We start from the raw sequence: 15605 nt of genomic DNA, 5'->3' as shown, positions 1-15605 counted from the left end.
AATTTGTATTGAAAACAGATTGCGTTGTTGATTTGAAGCAAAAATAATTGTTCAGGCTACTCTGCATGTTGTTTGTGTGACTTCATAACACTCCATGGCACGTTTGTTTTTTTTGCATCCCTAATAGATACATATCACTTTTGAGAAAAGGCTGTGAAACTGTTAGTGCTGATCTCATTTATTATGTTGACACATTGTCCAAAAACCATGAAGCGTTGTCCTCATATTTCAAGACTCTATTTTGCATATAAATAGTGTCTACATTTTCAGTCAGATCTTTGCATATCTTTGTGCCATGTATATTATTCAAAGATGCTTTGAGAGACTGTGCGAGTAAATCTTGTTGACGTCACGCCTCCAGACATTGCAATTATTTGTCAGCGAAAGTATTACATGGTATGTCCTGAAAAAAAAAGAAGCTTCTTGAAAACGTCAGAGTCAAAACAGTCTTGCAATTTGGAATCAATAATGCATGTTCCATACCACCACGCTGATCCTGCAGTTGTTGGTCTTCTGTTGAAGCAGAGTGCATGAGTAGAGTCATGCATCCCCTCCATACATCCACAGCGTGGGATTAAAAGCATAAATCACATTACGCGGTAGTTATGGGGTCTCTGATATAATGGCATTGTTTCCCTAATCATGTTCCAGCTACTGATGGATGGACCCTTTGGAAAACGGGTAACGTCAGTCAGATTCAATCATGATCCGATTCCAGCAATTGTTTTTTGTGCATGATGGACAACACAGGAACACGCTGGAGGAAAGCAGATGTAAAAAGATTTTCCCTGATCTTGGTTATCTGGTAAAGCGGTGCTCATCAATAGTGGGAACCTTTGGTATGGTGTTTAACAAATTCTTGGTTAAAGCTCATGAGTCACTTCATTGCCACCTACCTATGTATCATGCATCATGAGATAAGTGTGACCCTTCTCGATCAATTTACCAGCATTTATTTAAGAGGAAGTTTCCCATTTTCAATGACCTCACCCGTCTTGTTTTCAAGCCTAAAAGTCTCGATTGGTGGTGATGGGAACGTTCTTATCATTCAAGGGCTTATAATTGATGATCACATTGTCTCTCTGCAGGTTGGAGTGGGTGGAGATTATCGAGCCGCGCACTCGGGAGCGCATGTATGCCAACCTGTTGACAGGTGAGTGCGTGTGGGACCCTCCACAAGGTGTGCGAATCAAGAGGACTGGAGAGAACCAGTGGTGGGAGCTGTTCGATCCCAACACTTCACGCTTCTACTACTACAATGCTTCCACCCAGCGAACCGTGTGGCATCGGCCTCAGGGCTGTGATATCATCCCTTTGGCCAAGTTGCAGACACTGAAGCAGCACACTGATAACACCATTCCTCGACCTGCTAGCGGCGGAGGAAAAGCATCAGCTGACAATAGTCCTGGAAGAAACAGTGGTGTCAGCAGGGAGGGAAGTACATCCTCTTCTCTGGACCAAGAATTGTCAGAAAAGCAGAGCAGTAAAGAGGAAGCAGACAGGTGAGTCTCCCGAGTACCTGAAATGTTTCACTGTTATCAATTTGAAGGGAATTTGGGAATGACTGCACCTCTGTACTTCGGATACAGCCAGCTGAAACGGGTTCTAGTGGGCTGGCTGTCGAGGGACAAAGTCGTAAACAATCAGTCGCAAATAAAGTAGTCGACATTTGGGGACGACATCATTAATCAGATTAAATTTACTTAACCAAGACACTGTTTTTTTTATTATTTTCTGAAAGCAAAATATTCATATTTTCTTCTGCTGCGTCTTCGGCCATGACATCATGTTTGGGACACGTTAGTCACGTTTTGAGCATGTGGACAGCTCACGTGTCAAACGGCCAGTGAGCAGACGTTAACAGACGCTACTTTGAATCAGTGTCTGCTACAGATGACAGTATTAGCCTTACTGGTACAATGACCGATTAAAGAAAGCGAGAAAAAAAGTTGTCGAAAGAGGGGACTCAAAACGATATAGCAGTATTTAAGTCACCTTGATAAGCCAAGTAATATGACACTTATGATGAATTAAGCCACCCACACTTTTTGTAATGTTTGGTGCAGGAAGAAACCGCCCTGATGTTCTGTTCTGCCATATCTTTTAAGTTGAAAACAAATTCCTCTGCCAGCGCTACGGAGCGCAGACACCCAGTATTGCTCCAGCAATTACTTTAGAGCATCGACTGCGCATCTACAGGAGATGTGACACTCTGAGATTTTGTACACCAGTGTCTTGTCGTGCACTTCTTCAAAAACACCAGGGGTAATTTCCTGTATTTTTAAAAAATATAAATTGTTATATATCACTTTGTTTAGTAAAATTGTGCACGTTTCTGAAAAAGACACTTTGTATTTACACTCTATTTCATTAAAAAGGTTCATATTTGTGGATTTCACTGGGAGAGAACATTAGTGTTTTCATACTTTGCTTCTCACAGTAATTAAACATAGCTCTTGCTGTATATTTTTAATTGTGTAAATCACATACCAGCTCACCAAGACCAACAGCCTCTGCATGTCTAAATTTTGAATGATCCTGAAAACAGTTAACACTCTCCTGCATATTGCAGGATTTTACAAACAGAACATTTTCTCAGAGTCGATACACCAGTAATGTTGGACTGACATATTTGTGTCAGAGCACATGCTGTCACTATGAGCTGCAGTTATCCCGAGAGAGTAATTGGCTGTAAACAGTCATCTGTTGCTGTTTCACGATGTGCAGCATGTGAATCATAGGTGAGTGCACTTGTACTGTTCACTACTGCATGTGTATGAGGCAGAGGAAGCACGTACAGCACACTCTGGCCTTAGCCTCTGTGTGTGACGGCACTGCATCATAACAGATCTCATACAGAGCAATCTTGAGGTTCTTGGATGAAAACTGAGTGATTGAATTGTGTCTTATTAGTGTAGTTTCTACGGAAGAACTGAATGTGTGGGAATGAAAGTAGTCAGTCTACGGTGAAGGATCAGCCCTCATTTTCAACTTCAATACGACCCTTGCCCATGTGGAAATGCAGTTCAGTGTTGAAACCGATGTTCAGCCACTGGATCCACAACTTTTCCATACCTGTTCCCACAGTGGATACATTTGAAAACAGTTCCATGTCTCTGTCTGTACAGCAGAACAGTAACTTTTTGCTTCCCAAAAGTAGCAGACTGTTGAGCTAATCCTGATTTATTCTTAAGTAATTTAACAAAGTTGCTACTCTGTCATCTTAGAGGTCAGTATATGATTGTTGAACATGCAACGTCGTACCAGCTTATAGACTGCAGGTGCACCGGCTGTCTATGCTGTAGAAGGGTCAGTGATTTCTTTTAACAGATGAATGACAAAACAAATCTGTGATGTTCTAAATGTGTATCAAGCTTGTAATTGGACTTGTTGCGAGTGACCACTAAAATTACAGCCGTTTTATTTACATTGTAGCGTAGTGTATTACCGGTCACTTCACTGCTGTTCTTGGAGCCCTGCCGCTGATACAGGCTGTAGTGACGGTGGCTTGGCGGCATGAAGCTCGTGAAAATCCATACATTAGCTGTGTCGCTGTTTAAACCGCAAAGATCAGAGCATGTCAAAAAGTGGCAGCTTAGAGTCTGTAAATTATGGTAATTAAAATCCATACATCTTATGACTATGTCAGTGTGGATGGAGCGTGTAGCAGGTAACCGTTTCAGTGCATTTGTCGGAGTGACAGAAACAGCTCTATTTTTACTTGGCGTTTTTTGCAACTGTTAGGAAGCAAAACTTCTCTAGTAAAACTGCATTTCAACAAATAAAGATATTCATATCCATTGGTTTATTAATATTTTGTATCAGAATTATTTCTTGCATAATGTACTTTACTAATCACAGTCAGTATTACTGTGGTTCCAACCAAAACATTACAGAAAGTAAATGAAAGGTTATGTCCAAGTCATGAACTGCACTGTCATCACTTGGCTTCAAGACACTGCCTTGCCAAGTGTTTAGGTGTGGCTCAATACACTTCACTGTGTTCATTCAAACAATTTGGGTTTTATTTTCTTTGAATTTTGTTAGAGCAACACTTTTCTCATCTTAGAAATGAAACTGGAAATCCAACGCCTTTTGGTTTGACTGACAAGAAAAGACTTTCAGAAATGGAATCTCTCGGATGGATGGATGAATGAGGATAAATTAGCAGCCTCCTTAGTGACATGAAGCCATCTGCAGCTGTGTGAACGCCACTCATTAGGGAAGTCCATAGCACATCCTGGAATCGTGCCTTGACTAGGCATATGAGCAAAAAGTAGAGAGACTGCAACTTTTAAAGTGTAATGAAGCAATGAAGCAACCGTGTTCCTAAGAATACACATCACTTTCAAGCTGCGACGGCTGCTGGAACAAAGCGTCACTTTAACTGAAGCCAGCTTTACCAAAATAGACTGTTTGTGTTGGTTTGGAGTCCTTGTACTTGAATTGGCTTCAACATTAAAATGCATTTTCAGGCTCAGGCACTGAAACAAAATTTGAGTTTCCTTTTTGAGTGTCAATTAGTGTTTTTTTTTTTTATATGAATCATACTCTTCAAACAGTAATGGGTTTGGACCATGTTTGGCTTTTTTCATAACCCAGAAGCATTTATATTTGAGTGTGAGACAAAATACACGTTACCTTCATGAACACAAAACTCAAAATATAATATCATTAGAAGTGACCTTTTTTGTATTTGGGAAGACCAGTAAGCAAGTAAGCATGCTCAACACTACCAACAACAAATGATGCATTTAATCAATATGCCTCAATACTGTGGCAATATGATGTGATGTTTGCTCCGGACTTGACGCGCATTACCTTCATTCTTTGCTGTCAGATATGTGGCCAAATTATTTGGTTGAAAAAATAATAATTCTGGATGAAACCGTAAGGAAGATGGAGACATATTGGTTAATATTAAAATTAAATTACCTGTCACAATGGTTCCATTCTGGTGTTTTTATTTTATCTAGTTGAAGGTTATCTATTAAAAAATGAGAGGCTGGTATCTGCCCATGATTCCACTGGTAAAAGGTGTGTAATAAAACCGTATGTGAACTCATCCGTCGTACGCGAAGGTCTCGAACAAGGCACCTGAGTCTGCACATTTTCTCTGCTCAGGTGATATCTGCTCAATACAGTCATTGAAAGGAGAATTAATTGGCATTAAATGCTCCCCTCCTGGAGGCTGCTGCACCAACATTTAATGACAGCAGTGAAGCGAGCAGCAGTGTGTCCAACCTCAAAGCTAAATGGAGGTGTTCGCTTCCTGCTCCTTGAAGCCAGAGAGTAGAGCACAGCGGCTAGCTTGTCATAAAACACGCAGCTTCCTGCATGACAGATGGGAGCGATTGACCTCTACCTTGCTCTTCTGTTCTGCACACCGAAGATCCAGTAAAAGAGAGGGGGGTGGCTAATGAAGTTCTGGAGAGAAGGATGGACTTGAATAGTATCTGTGTTAGGCATGATTTACTGTCTGCACCACTACCACTTCCATTCATCTGAATAATAATTAGACACGATCTGTGTTTGTCAAGAGTGGAGAAATGCATCCTAAATCATGACAACGGATGCTTTTTATTGGGCTTGTAGAGGAGCTGCATACATTAGAGCACAGGTTACTGGGTTCATTTTGAATGGAGGACTAATCCAATAACCCAGTAGGTTGTAAACAGTGTAACCTTTTTGCAGTAATTGCACTAAGTGAACTAAACAAGATTAAATGTCTGCAAAAAATGCCCATTGTTGCCATTTGTTGTTGCAATGTTAAGTGACAATTTACGTGAATGTTCATGAGGTGAAAAAAGAAAAGCATTCTATTCTTCTTCTGAATGTTAGGCTGAGTGAATGTGAAGATTTCACAGTCAAAGAAACCCCTGGCATGAAGAACAATTGCTCAATTACCTCATTTCGTCTTTATGACTTGATTGATATTTAAGTATCTTTATTCCCCTTAAAACAAGTCAAAATGTACCGCACCATCCTTATACGATGTACAGTATGCAGAACCTGGTGGACAAGTGGGTGTCTTACTTCCAGTCCTGGGGGGTTTGCATGTGGATTCTCATGCCATACGCTTGCTTTATCTCACCAAATGCTTTCCAATGCCCCGGTCCTCAACCGCATGGAAAGTAAGTGCCACTGACACTTAAAACATAAGGCACAAAGACAAACCAGGCACAAGCTGCATGCGAAAGACTAAAAAGGTTTGAGACAGAACAGACTGCCCTGCAAACTCCTGGTGGTTTAAAGGACGAGCATAATCGTGGAACCTATTAGCAGCAGACATTCAGCAGCCCAAACCCATGTCCTCTTCCGTGTTTCAAGGCCACCCATAGAAACCAGGCGTGTAGCATCAAAACCTTTGATGGGGAGAGAATCAAAGTGGTGTGTGTGTGTGTGTGTTTGGTGTCACAGCTGCACACTGCCAGTCCAGATGGCTTGAAGATCTGCTCGCATCCAGTCTTTATTGGATGCGGTAATGTGTCAAGTCTCTATCACACACTCGCGCACGCACAAGCGCACGTCATGGCATCCCTCCAGTGGAGTCAGTTGACATGTGGTGGAAACTGCATGTAAATGATACACGCCTCCATTATTTCATGCTTGGTGGGGAGATGCAGACAATGGAGCGTAATGTGACGCTTGAAAATGTCAGCCGTGAATGAATATTTTTGTCATGATGCTTGTGTGTTCTAACATTTTCCAGTCTAGCTATTGCCCTATACCAAACGTTGTAGGTTAAAAGCTGGCATGTGTTAAATAAAAATGGGAAATAAATCCTTCTCAGATCTATAAGCTTCCTCGTTTAGCTTATCTTGTGAGTACACATTCATTTTATTAAACAATGTGGAAACATTTAAAAATATTTCAGGCATGTGAGCCACTATGTAGGTTGTGGTTTGACCTTTGACATTGACCTTTTCTCAGGAGCCAAAAATCTTGTCCTCGCTGGGAGCTCTTGCAGCACCCCAGGAATAGACCAAGAACGTCACCTGGTCGTATCAGATCAACATGAAAGACTCACTGTTATCAGTGGATATGTAATGAGAAGAAAAACAAAAACATATTTATAAAGTTGTGTTTTTCATAGACGGGGGCACGACATCAGATCATTTGCAACAGAGCAGGTGTGGTTAGGGACAAATCGCGCCATCACAAGGCTTTGATAACCATTGCAGAATAGCAAATTTATATTTTATTAAAGAAATATTTGCAGGCTTAAAAAAGCAAGGAAGAAACAGTTGTTGCCTTTCTCTCTGGATTTGCTCATCCATGAGTCCCTGGTGAAGGAATCTACTGTCAGGAGGGACAGTAAAAAGGAGCAGGATTTGTTAATATGTCACCTTAGCTTGCGTTATTTGTTTGCATTTCCCAACAGTGTTGATGCTCCTCAAGCAGTTTGGTAATGATGTCACAGTATTTGGCACAAATGCTGGAGATAGTTTTGAAGGGCACCACCAGCCTCTGTGCCACTTAATCAGAGCTGTCCCTTACGGTTAACATACTTTTTATCAGCTCTACGTACATGGGAGTTAGCTAGCTGAGATCTGTTTGCTGTGGGAATAACGTGCTTCATATGTCCCTGGTCGGTCCTTGTGCTCAAAGATATCAGGTCTGATTCAGTGCCAGTGTGATTTTGCATCTCCTCTTTCATGGACTCTGTGGACGAAGGCATCATGTGTTCTGCGAGTCAAAGCGAATAATGTGAAGGAGCAAGGGCATTGTTCTGTTTTCTCCACATCATGCTTGTATTCACATGCCATTTGATTTGTGTTTGATCTCCATTAATAGGCTCTAAAGCTGAACTATGGAGCGTTTGAAGCCCGGAGATGCTGTTAGTGTGGCAGCAGCAAGGCATCATGGATATTAAATATATCTGACTTGTATGTCTTGCCTACTGACATCACATGTCCCTGAAGCAGCTATTGAATCAAAAGTCAACAAAAACGTGTGTTAAATACTGAATTACAAGTTCCAAGCTTCTTTGTTTTTCAACTAAAAAAAATGTCAAATGCTGATTGAGCACAGTTTATAGGGGTGGGAATCTTTCATTTCCTCACAATTCCGATTAGATTGAATGTGTGGTTGACCGCTCGGTGTGTCCATGTTCTCCAGGTTATGCCTCGCAATACGAGTCGGCACATTTGTTGTGTGAGTTTTGCAATGCCAGCACACTGTGTCTTGTCCAGCTCAGTGTATCTGGGTGTTTCTGGTAAAACCCCAAATGCCGCCACACTCTAGCTTTGAGCGAATACTGAAGTGGTTCGAGCGGCCTCTCAGCCAGCTTTGTTTTGGTTCTCACTGATGGGCTGACCTGTGAAGACAAGACGTTGCTCGTAGTTACTGAATGGTGTTTTTTTTATGTTTTGATTCACTATTTTTGAAAATCGATTTTGAATGGATTATACCAGTTGAGAATTGCAATTCTTATGTGAATTGATTTTTCCAGAAATATTTATCATGTAACAACACCTTTTTTCAATCATCGGCATGTTCTAAGATTATTAGCTCAGTCAACATAAAATTATATATAAAAAAAAAAAAAGAAAAACATCTATTGTCAGATTAAATAGTTTTATGGCGGGGTGGAGTGGTCACAAAAAATCCTGGCGGAAACCGGGCCACATATAGAAATCCTTCGATGCACAGTCTCACAGCTAAGGGACAGTCATCTCTTCACCTCTGTATGTTATTGCAGTGTGGGAGGAAGCTACTGTCAGGCTGCAGCACTAACCACTACACCACTGTGCTGCCAGATATAATGATTGCATTCAAAAACATTCCACTATAAAATTATATTAATTGTGATTGTTTATTTTGTGTGAGATGTTGCAACCAAGGCCTCATAACAAATTGTTACCTGCTGCTTCCTGTCAGCCAGCAAGGATCGCTGACAACAGTTGGAGAATTTACCTGCTGATCCAATAGAAAGATAGAGTATTGCTACTCTCATAAGGCAGTCTTTGTGCTTGCCTGGCACCAGTCTGCTGCCGCTACATTCAAAATTCATTCCAAATATCAACATCTAGCTTGTTCAATCAGTGTAGCATCTGACTAATCACTGTTGGAGTTTTTGTTTGAGATGAAGAGGACACTAAAGCATCACTACTCAGACAGGGAGGATGTAAACTGATTTGGGGTTTGGGGTCAAGTTAATCTGAATAATTAAAGAATAGAACAATGCTGAGCTGGAGTTGGCTGCTGGCGGGAGACAAATTGCATTGATTGAAAAAAAAAATGATCAGAAGAACACTTGAAAGTGTGAGAGCTCTGTGAGAAGTGTTTTGCAAACACAGAAGGATCCACAAGTGCACCAGCTATTATCCGCCACCGGCCCCTGGATCAGCGTGGAAGTGTTTAAAACAGCAAGATGGCCAAAACAGGAATCAATTTCACACTTCCATCCCTTTCACAGAGTTCACCTCTTGTTCTTCAACTCGGCTCTTTCGCTCTTTTCCTCCTGAAGTCTGAACAGCAGATTGTTCCGACCTCACACTGAAAAGAGGCAGATCCAACTGTTGTTGCCAACAGTGGCTGTTTTGAGGATTCAGCCGGACTGCAAGAAAGAAGCAGATACAAGGTTCTAGTGGCCTTAAGAGGGTTTTGTTGATCTACTCTGAGAACCATAGTTCCTCATTCAACTTGTTATTGCAGCTGAATCTCTCTCTCTCTTTCTCTCTCTATTATAACCTCAAAACAACGTTCCTCAATCTCTGCTTGCACAATGCTGCAGGATTCACTGACATATTGTTGCTGAAATGTCATGCAGATTTGTTCTGTACCGCTCCCTCGCTGCTCAGCTAACCTTCCCCACCATGTCTTCAGCTCATTCAATCTAAAGACCAACATATAATTGTTCTCATAAGTCTGTTCAGTGTGAGTGTTGTGGATTCATTTCTCAAATGCAGCAGGTCTTTGCCTGCACAGCTTGTTGACATTCAGGCTCCTGCTGCTCTGCTAACAGCTTTTTTCACCGTCATACACTCGCAGCATGGAGTGTAATGGACTGTTGAGTCTGTTGCAAAGAGAGGAGTCAACCTTTCTTACAGTGAGTGCAGCGTTCCAACAATGACAAACTGTGTCTCACTCTCCTCCTCAGGACGTCCCCCTTCAGGTGGAACACGGGTACTAAAGAGCGAATGCTGATCAAGGTGACAGACAGAGAGCCCAGCTTCTTGGCCCACCAGGGAAATGGCTACTCCCCTTGTGATCCTCCAACACCTGGAGCTCTCTCCGGAGGGGGCACTACTTCACGAACTCGCCGCTCTTCAGGGAGCAACCCTCCTTCTGAGGCAGATGGCTCCCCTGTCCTCTATGCAGACCGCCGTCAGTCTCCCTATCTGAAGCGGGCTGAACTTGGTGGCACCGGTACCAATCGTCGCTTATCAGCAGACTCCCAACCGCCCTCGCCACGCTACGCCTACGAGCCCCCGCTGTATGAGGAACCGCCATCGGATTACCAGGCCCCTCCCATCTACGAAGAGCCCCCAAGTGACATGCACCTTTCTGACTCTTCCTTCTATGGCAAGTCACCTGCTCGAAAGTCCTCAGGCCCCCTATATCACTCGCCAAAGCAGAGCCAGTCACCCTATGGGCAGCTGGTCCTGACCCGGCAGAAGTGTCCAGATAAGACCCAAAGTCTGGAGTACAGTCCAGTGGGAAAGGAATACGTCAAGCAGCTCGTGTACGTCGAGCAGTCGTCTTCAAGCCCCCGCTTCAAGACTGCTGACAGGCTGCTCCGTTACGGCACCACAGGAGGCTACGGGGGCTCATATGGGGGCTCCTACACTCTGCAGCACAGCCAGTCTCTGATTCGGGACCCTCGCTTGCTCCTGGACTACACTGGGGAAGGCGGCGAGGGGGGTCAGAGGTTGCTTTATGAGGACTCTATTTCCTGGACGAGCCAAACTCACACGTTGTCCAACCCTGGTGCTTTCTCTCCTGGAGGTAATCGCAAACGTAAGAACCGCAAGCCATCACTGCCTCAGGAGCTGGCTCGCTGTGGGGGCCTCGAGGGAGAGTTCGGTGGCACCGCCTCTGAGGCCATGCTGGCCCAGGCCCGGCTGGCGTGGGAGGCACAGCAGGTGATGAAACAGAGGAGCAGTTGGGATTCAGGGCAAGGAGGAGGTACGCAGGGAAGCGCCTCCAAAGATGGGTACGAAAGTGACGGTGCAGTGCCCCTGCCGTTACCGGGGCCTGTCCAGAGGGCCTTCAGCGAGGACGAGGCCCTGGCTCAGAGCGACGGACACCACTGGAAGCGCAGCACATTTGACCGGCTGGGCTTCCCTCAGGCTCTTCTGGAGAAAAGCCTGTCGGTCCAAACTAGCCTGGCCTCCCCAGAACCATACCTGCACCCCTCCCAGGTATGTGAACACATGATTGGGTCAGGTGAAAAATTGCTCTCGATATGTTTCTTTTGGCTGTCCACCATATTACTGCTATTCCAATTAAGACAATTGGAACAGATGCTAACTTTGCGACCACCAGGGTTTTCATTTACTCATGTGTGGCGTGATCCAGGCCACAGTCGTGTCTGCGTGGTCTCCAAAACATGGTGCAGAGAAGCACAGGCCCTGGACCAGGGCTTCTGTAAAAGCAAATGCTTGTCCCAATAAAATGTGGAGCAACACTGACTCACACTTAGTTGCTTGCAGGAGCTGAGTGGCTGCAGGCTAGAAAAGGTGTTCTGCTTGACCCTCACACTGCAGAACAGTCCAACAATGGCCAAATAAGTGATTCACCCCACAAGGGCACCTGCCTTACAGCTGTCTGACCCACTTCTGACAGCCATGTGTTATGTTTTAGCTGTTAACATCGGCAACTTCAGAGTTGCCTGTAATCTTTCAGATTCAGACACTGGTTTGGGACTTAAAATACACATTGGCCCTCTGTGATACTGATACTAATGTTACTTTTCTGACCTCCAGTTCAGTGCTGCTGAGATCAAACAGTGTTCGACCTTATGAGATCACCACACTGTGAAAACTCTTGATTGTGATGTGATGACCTCAGCACGCCTTTATTTTACGCGGCTCTTTCCGCTTAAATACACCGTTGACATCACATCGACCATTTTCATTCCAGCGTCAGCGTCACAGCAATGAGTTGACGCCCAACATGTGTTTTTCAGCTTGACTATAGTAGTGAGGTCTGAAACTGAAACCTTGACAGTGAAATAAGGATGTGACAGCGGGCAAAATGGAAGCATCTTGAGATTGTTTAAAATATGTAGTCATCATCGCTTGGCTAACTGGTGTTAAATGAAGGTCATGATAAGGCTTGATGGTGGTCCAAAACGGTGGCATAGCTCCTCATACATGAAGGAGAGTATCTTACTCAGACTTTGGTCTAGAACTGAGAAGGCCATTAATAAAAATTCTGTCGGAGAGTGAGCGAGTGTTGCACCTTCAGTTGCTGCTGCTGTTAGTAATTTCAAGTGTGTAAATGGTCTCTTTGTTAGACCGTTCCTGTGGATTTTGACGTATTAGTGCGTCAGTATTAATCCCACTCAGGACTCCACGTGTCTGAGCTGCTAACATGCAGCAGAAGACAGATGACTGACATTCCGTCTTCCTTCTCCGTGACAGTCCGAAGACCTTGGAGCCTGCGCACAGTTCGAGGCAAGCAGAAATGCCAGGAACATGATGCCGAGCGCCAGCTGTGGCATTTTCACAGAGTTCTCCCTGAGGAAGCCGTCGTCTGAGACCGACATAGAGAACTGGGCGTCGAAGCACTTCAACAAACACACACAGGTAGGACAGGTGTTTGTCTTTCTCTTTTATTGTCTAAGTGAACATCAAGTGCACCTGCATCTGCCTCCATCTGCTTAAAATGGAGGCAGCCGTCTTCTAATGTTTAGAGGGCGCTTTAGAGCTGAGCTGCATAAGATTCAGGCGTCTTTATCCTGACCAGCTCATTTTTTAATCCATCCACAGTATGAAGACTGGACCTTCAGTTGTTTGGAATATGTATAGATAAGTCTGGAACTAAGTCCAGTCAATGGATTCCTTTCTTTCTTTTTGTCATGGTGTCAATAGGGGTTGTTCAGAAGGAAGGTGTCCATTGCCAACATGCTTGCGTGGAGCAGTGAGCCCATCAAAAAGCCCATGATCAACACCTCCGACCGTGCGGTGAAGAAGGAGGCTGTGGACATTTTCAAGCTCATCCAGACCTACATGGGGGACCGTCGCTCCAAGGCTGACCCACTGTCGGTGGCTCTGGAGGTTTGTCAGATCACATCCCGATTCTGCTCGATGCTTTAAAGTTGTCGAGTTGTTTGTGATGCGCCACTGGTGTGTCTCAGATCGTGGTGCGAGGATGGAGCCACCAGGGTCTGCGTGACGAACTCTACATCCAGCTGTGTCGTCAGACCACCGAGAACTTCCGCTACGACAGCCTGGAGCGAGGCTGGGAGCTGATGGCCATCTGCCTGGCCTTCTTTCCCCCGACGCCACGCTTCCACAACTACCTGGAGGGTTACATCTGCAGACACATGGACCCCCTCAACGACACCAAGGGTGAGAGCCTGACACACGCCATGACTGTGGGATAGGAAGGAGACCTCGGATGAGTTGTGGATTTTAATAACGTCGGTCCGTTTCCAGAGAGACACGTCGCTTTCGAAGAAAAATTCCGAAGTTAATATTCAAGATCAGATTCATCTGTCTGCTCTGGGACCAAATGTTCCAGCCGTAATATCATCATATTGCCATTCTCCTTGGAGATGACTTCATTCTTTACCTTCTAAGGACTTTTCACACTTCTGCTTGCAACTTCTTGAGTTGAATTTAGCAATTCAGAGGCCCCTAATGTACACAATCGTCACAGCTGCGAACCCATATTGGCATTTTGTATCCTCCGTTAACTGCATACTGTATGCGGCTGTGACACACTACAGATGACAGAAGTGACTTCAGACAACTGCCCTCGGACACATCAAACTCTGTCGTTGTAGGTAGTGGAGGGAGGGATGACTGATGGTTGTCTTAACTGAGTAAGGAGCTGTTTGCTCACTCCTTGTGGCTTTGATGTGAATGACACATAAATCCCAAGACATTTTCCTTCGCTGATAAACTAAGAGGTGAAAGAGGTGAACAGCACGTTCATGTGAAGGATCAGCGACATGGGTGTCATGTGTTCCCTACGAATCTTTTTCAAAAGAGATCACTTGAATTCAACCAGATTGAAAGTCAGACATGCGAAAGGCCAACATGAGGACGCAGGTTCAGCCATGAGCCTTAAATTGTCCGGGTGTTTCTAGACTTCTGATTTTAGGTGGACGTTACAAACACGGACACAAGTGACGCAAGCACACGTCAGCAGCTCTAAACCACGGTTGGTGTAACAGGGTTGTGGCTCATCAGCACAGACTAAAACCATTGATGTCAGATTAGTGTGTGAGCGTTCATGCCTCCACTGACCTCCAGCTCTCTCCAGGGGTGGCCATCAGCAGCTATGCCAAATACTGCTACAGGAAGCTGACCAAAGCTGCTCTGACTGGTGCCAAGAAGGTGAGGAGACACACACGTCAAACCTTTTTTTGTGTGTTGCTCAGCGAGTGTGTGTGTGTGTGGGTGTGTGTGGCTGTGAGCCTTTGAAACCTGCCAGCATCTCTGTGGGTCATTAACACACCATTTGTCGCTGTGACTGAATACAGCGACCTCCAGTTGATCCCTGTTGTGTTCTCTGTGACTGCACTGTCATGAAATGGACACATCTACATCACGTGTGTGTGTGTGCGCAGGGTCTCCAGAAACCTTGTCTAGAAGAGATCTGCCATGCCAGGAACGCCATCTTCAGCCCCTCCATGTTTGGCTCATCTCTGGAGGAGGTGATGGCTCTGCAGAAGGAGCGCTACCCAGACCACCAGCTGCCCTGGGTGCAGACCCGCCTCTCTGAAGAGGTCCTGGGTCTGAACGGGGACCAGACTGAAGGCATCTTTAGGTGAGGTGTATTGCTTGACTGATGTGTCTCAGTCTCGTACAAGAATCCTTCACAACTACATAGCTCTGTTTACACTTTACGCTAATGTCATCGTCAACGTTGAACCCCACTAGACTCTATCTCTGACCTTTGACCTGCAGGGTGCCAGGAGACATAGATGAAGTGAATGCGCTGAAATTGCAAGTGGATCAGTGGAAAATCCCCACTGGGCTGGAGGACCCGCACATCCCAGGTATATGCTCTGCCTGCGAGCCTTGTCCTGATATAATGGGTCTTTGCCATGTTGGACATCCCTGCATTTTGAAAGAGAGTGGATTCAAAGGTCTCTGTGTGTGTGTGTGTGTGTGTGTGTGTGTGTGTGTGTGTGTGTGTGTGTGTGTGTGTGTGTGTGTGTGTGTGTTGTGTGTGTTGTGTGTTTTGTGTAGCATCTCTGCTGAAGCTTTGGTACCGGGAGCTGGAGGAGCCGCTGATCCCTCACGAGTTCTACGAAGAGTGCATAAATCACTATGACAACCCAGAGGCAGCCGTGAACGTGGTGCTGGGTCTGCCCCACATCAACAAACTGGTGCTCTGCTACCTCATCCGCTTCCTACAGGTGACGCACTCTTGCACGCAAACACAGCAGCAGACATGCAACATTTGTTGTTGCATTATTG

General features: G+C 44.8%; 1 protein-coding gene across 1 annotated transcript in view; it reads left to right on the top strand.

Moving 5' to 3' along the window:
- arhgap39 (Rho GTPase activating protein 39) overlaps nucleotides 1-15605 on the top strand; it is a 48283-nt gene that overhangs the window by 31264 nt on the left and 1414 nt on the right. Inside the window, exons 2-10 of the mRNA XM_053849658.1 lie at nucleotides 1089-1502; nucleotides 10106-11369; nucleotides 12594-12758; nucleotides 13044-13229; nucleotides 13310-13523; nucleotides 14443-14516; nucleotides 14750-14949; nucleotides 15090-15181; nucleotides 15375-15544. Coding sequence (XP_053705633.1) covers nucleotides 1089-1502; nucleotides 10106-11369; nucleotides 12594-12758; nucleotides 13044-13229; nucleotides 13310-13523; nucleotides 14443-14516; nucleotides 14750-14949; nucleotides 15090-15181; nucleotides 15375-15544 — 2779 coding nt within the window. The remainder of the gene's footprint in view (nucleotides 1-1088; nucleotides 1503-10105; nucleotides 11370-12593; nucleotides 12759-13043; nucleotides 13230-13309; nucleotides 13524-14442; nucleotides 14517-14749; nucleotides 14950-15089; nucleotides 15182-15374; nucleotides 15545-15605) is intronic.

This window comes from Synchiropus splendidus, chromosome 1 (genome assembly GCF_027744825.2).
Source record: "Synchiropus splendidus isolate RoL2022-P1 chromosome 1, RoL_Sspl_1.0, whole genome shotgun sequence".
NCBI classification, from domain to species: Eukaryota; Metazoa; Chordata; class Actinopteri; order Syngnathiformes; family Callionymidae; genus Synchiropus; species Synchiropus splendidus.
This window is presented reverse-complemented; position numbering and strand designations above follow the sequence as displayed.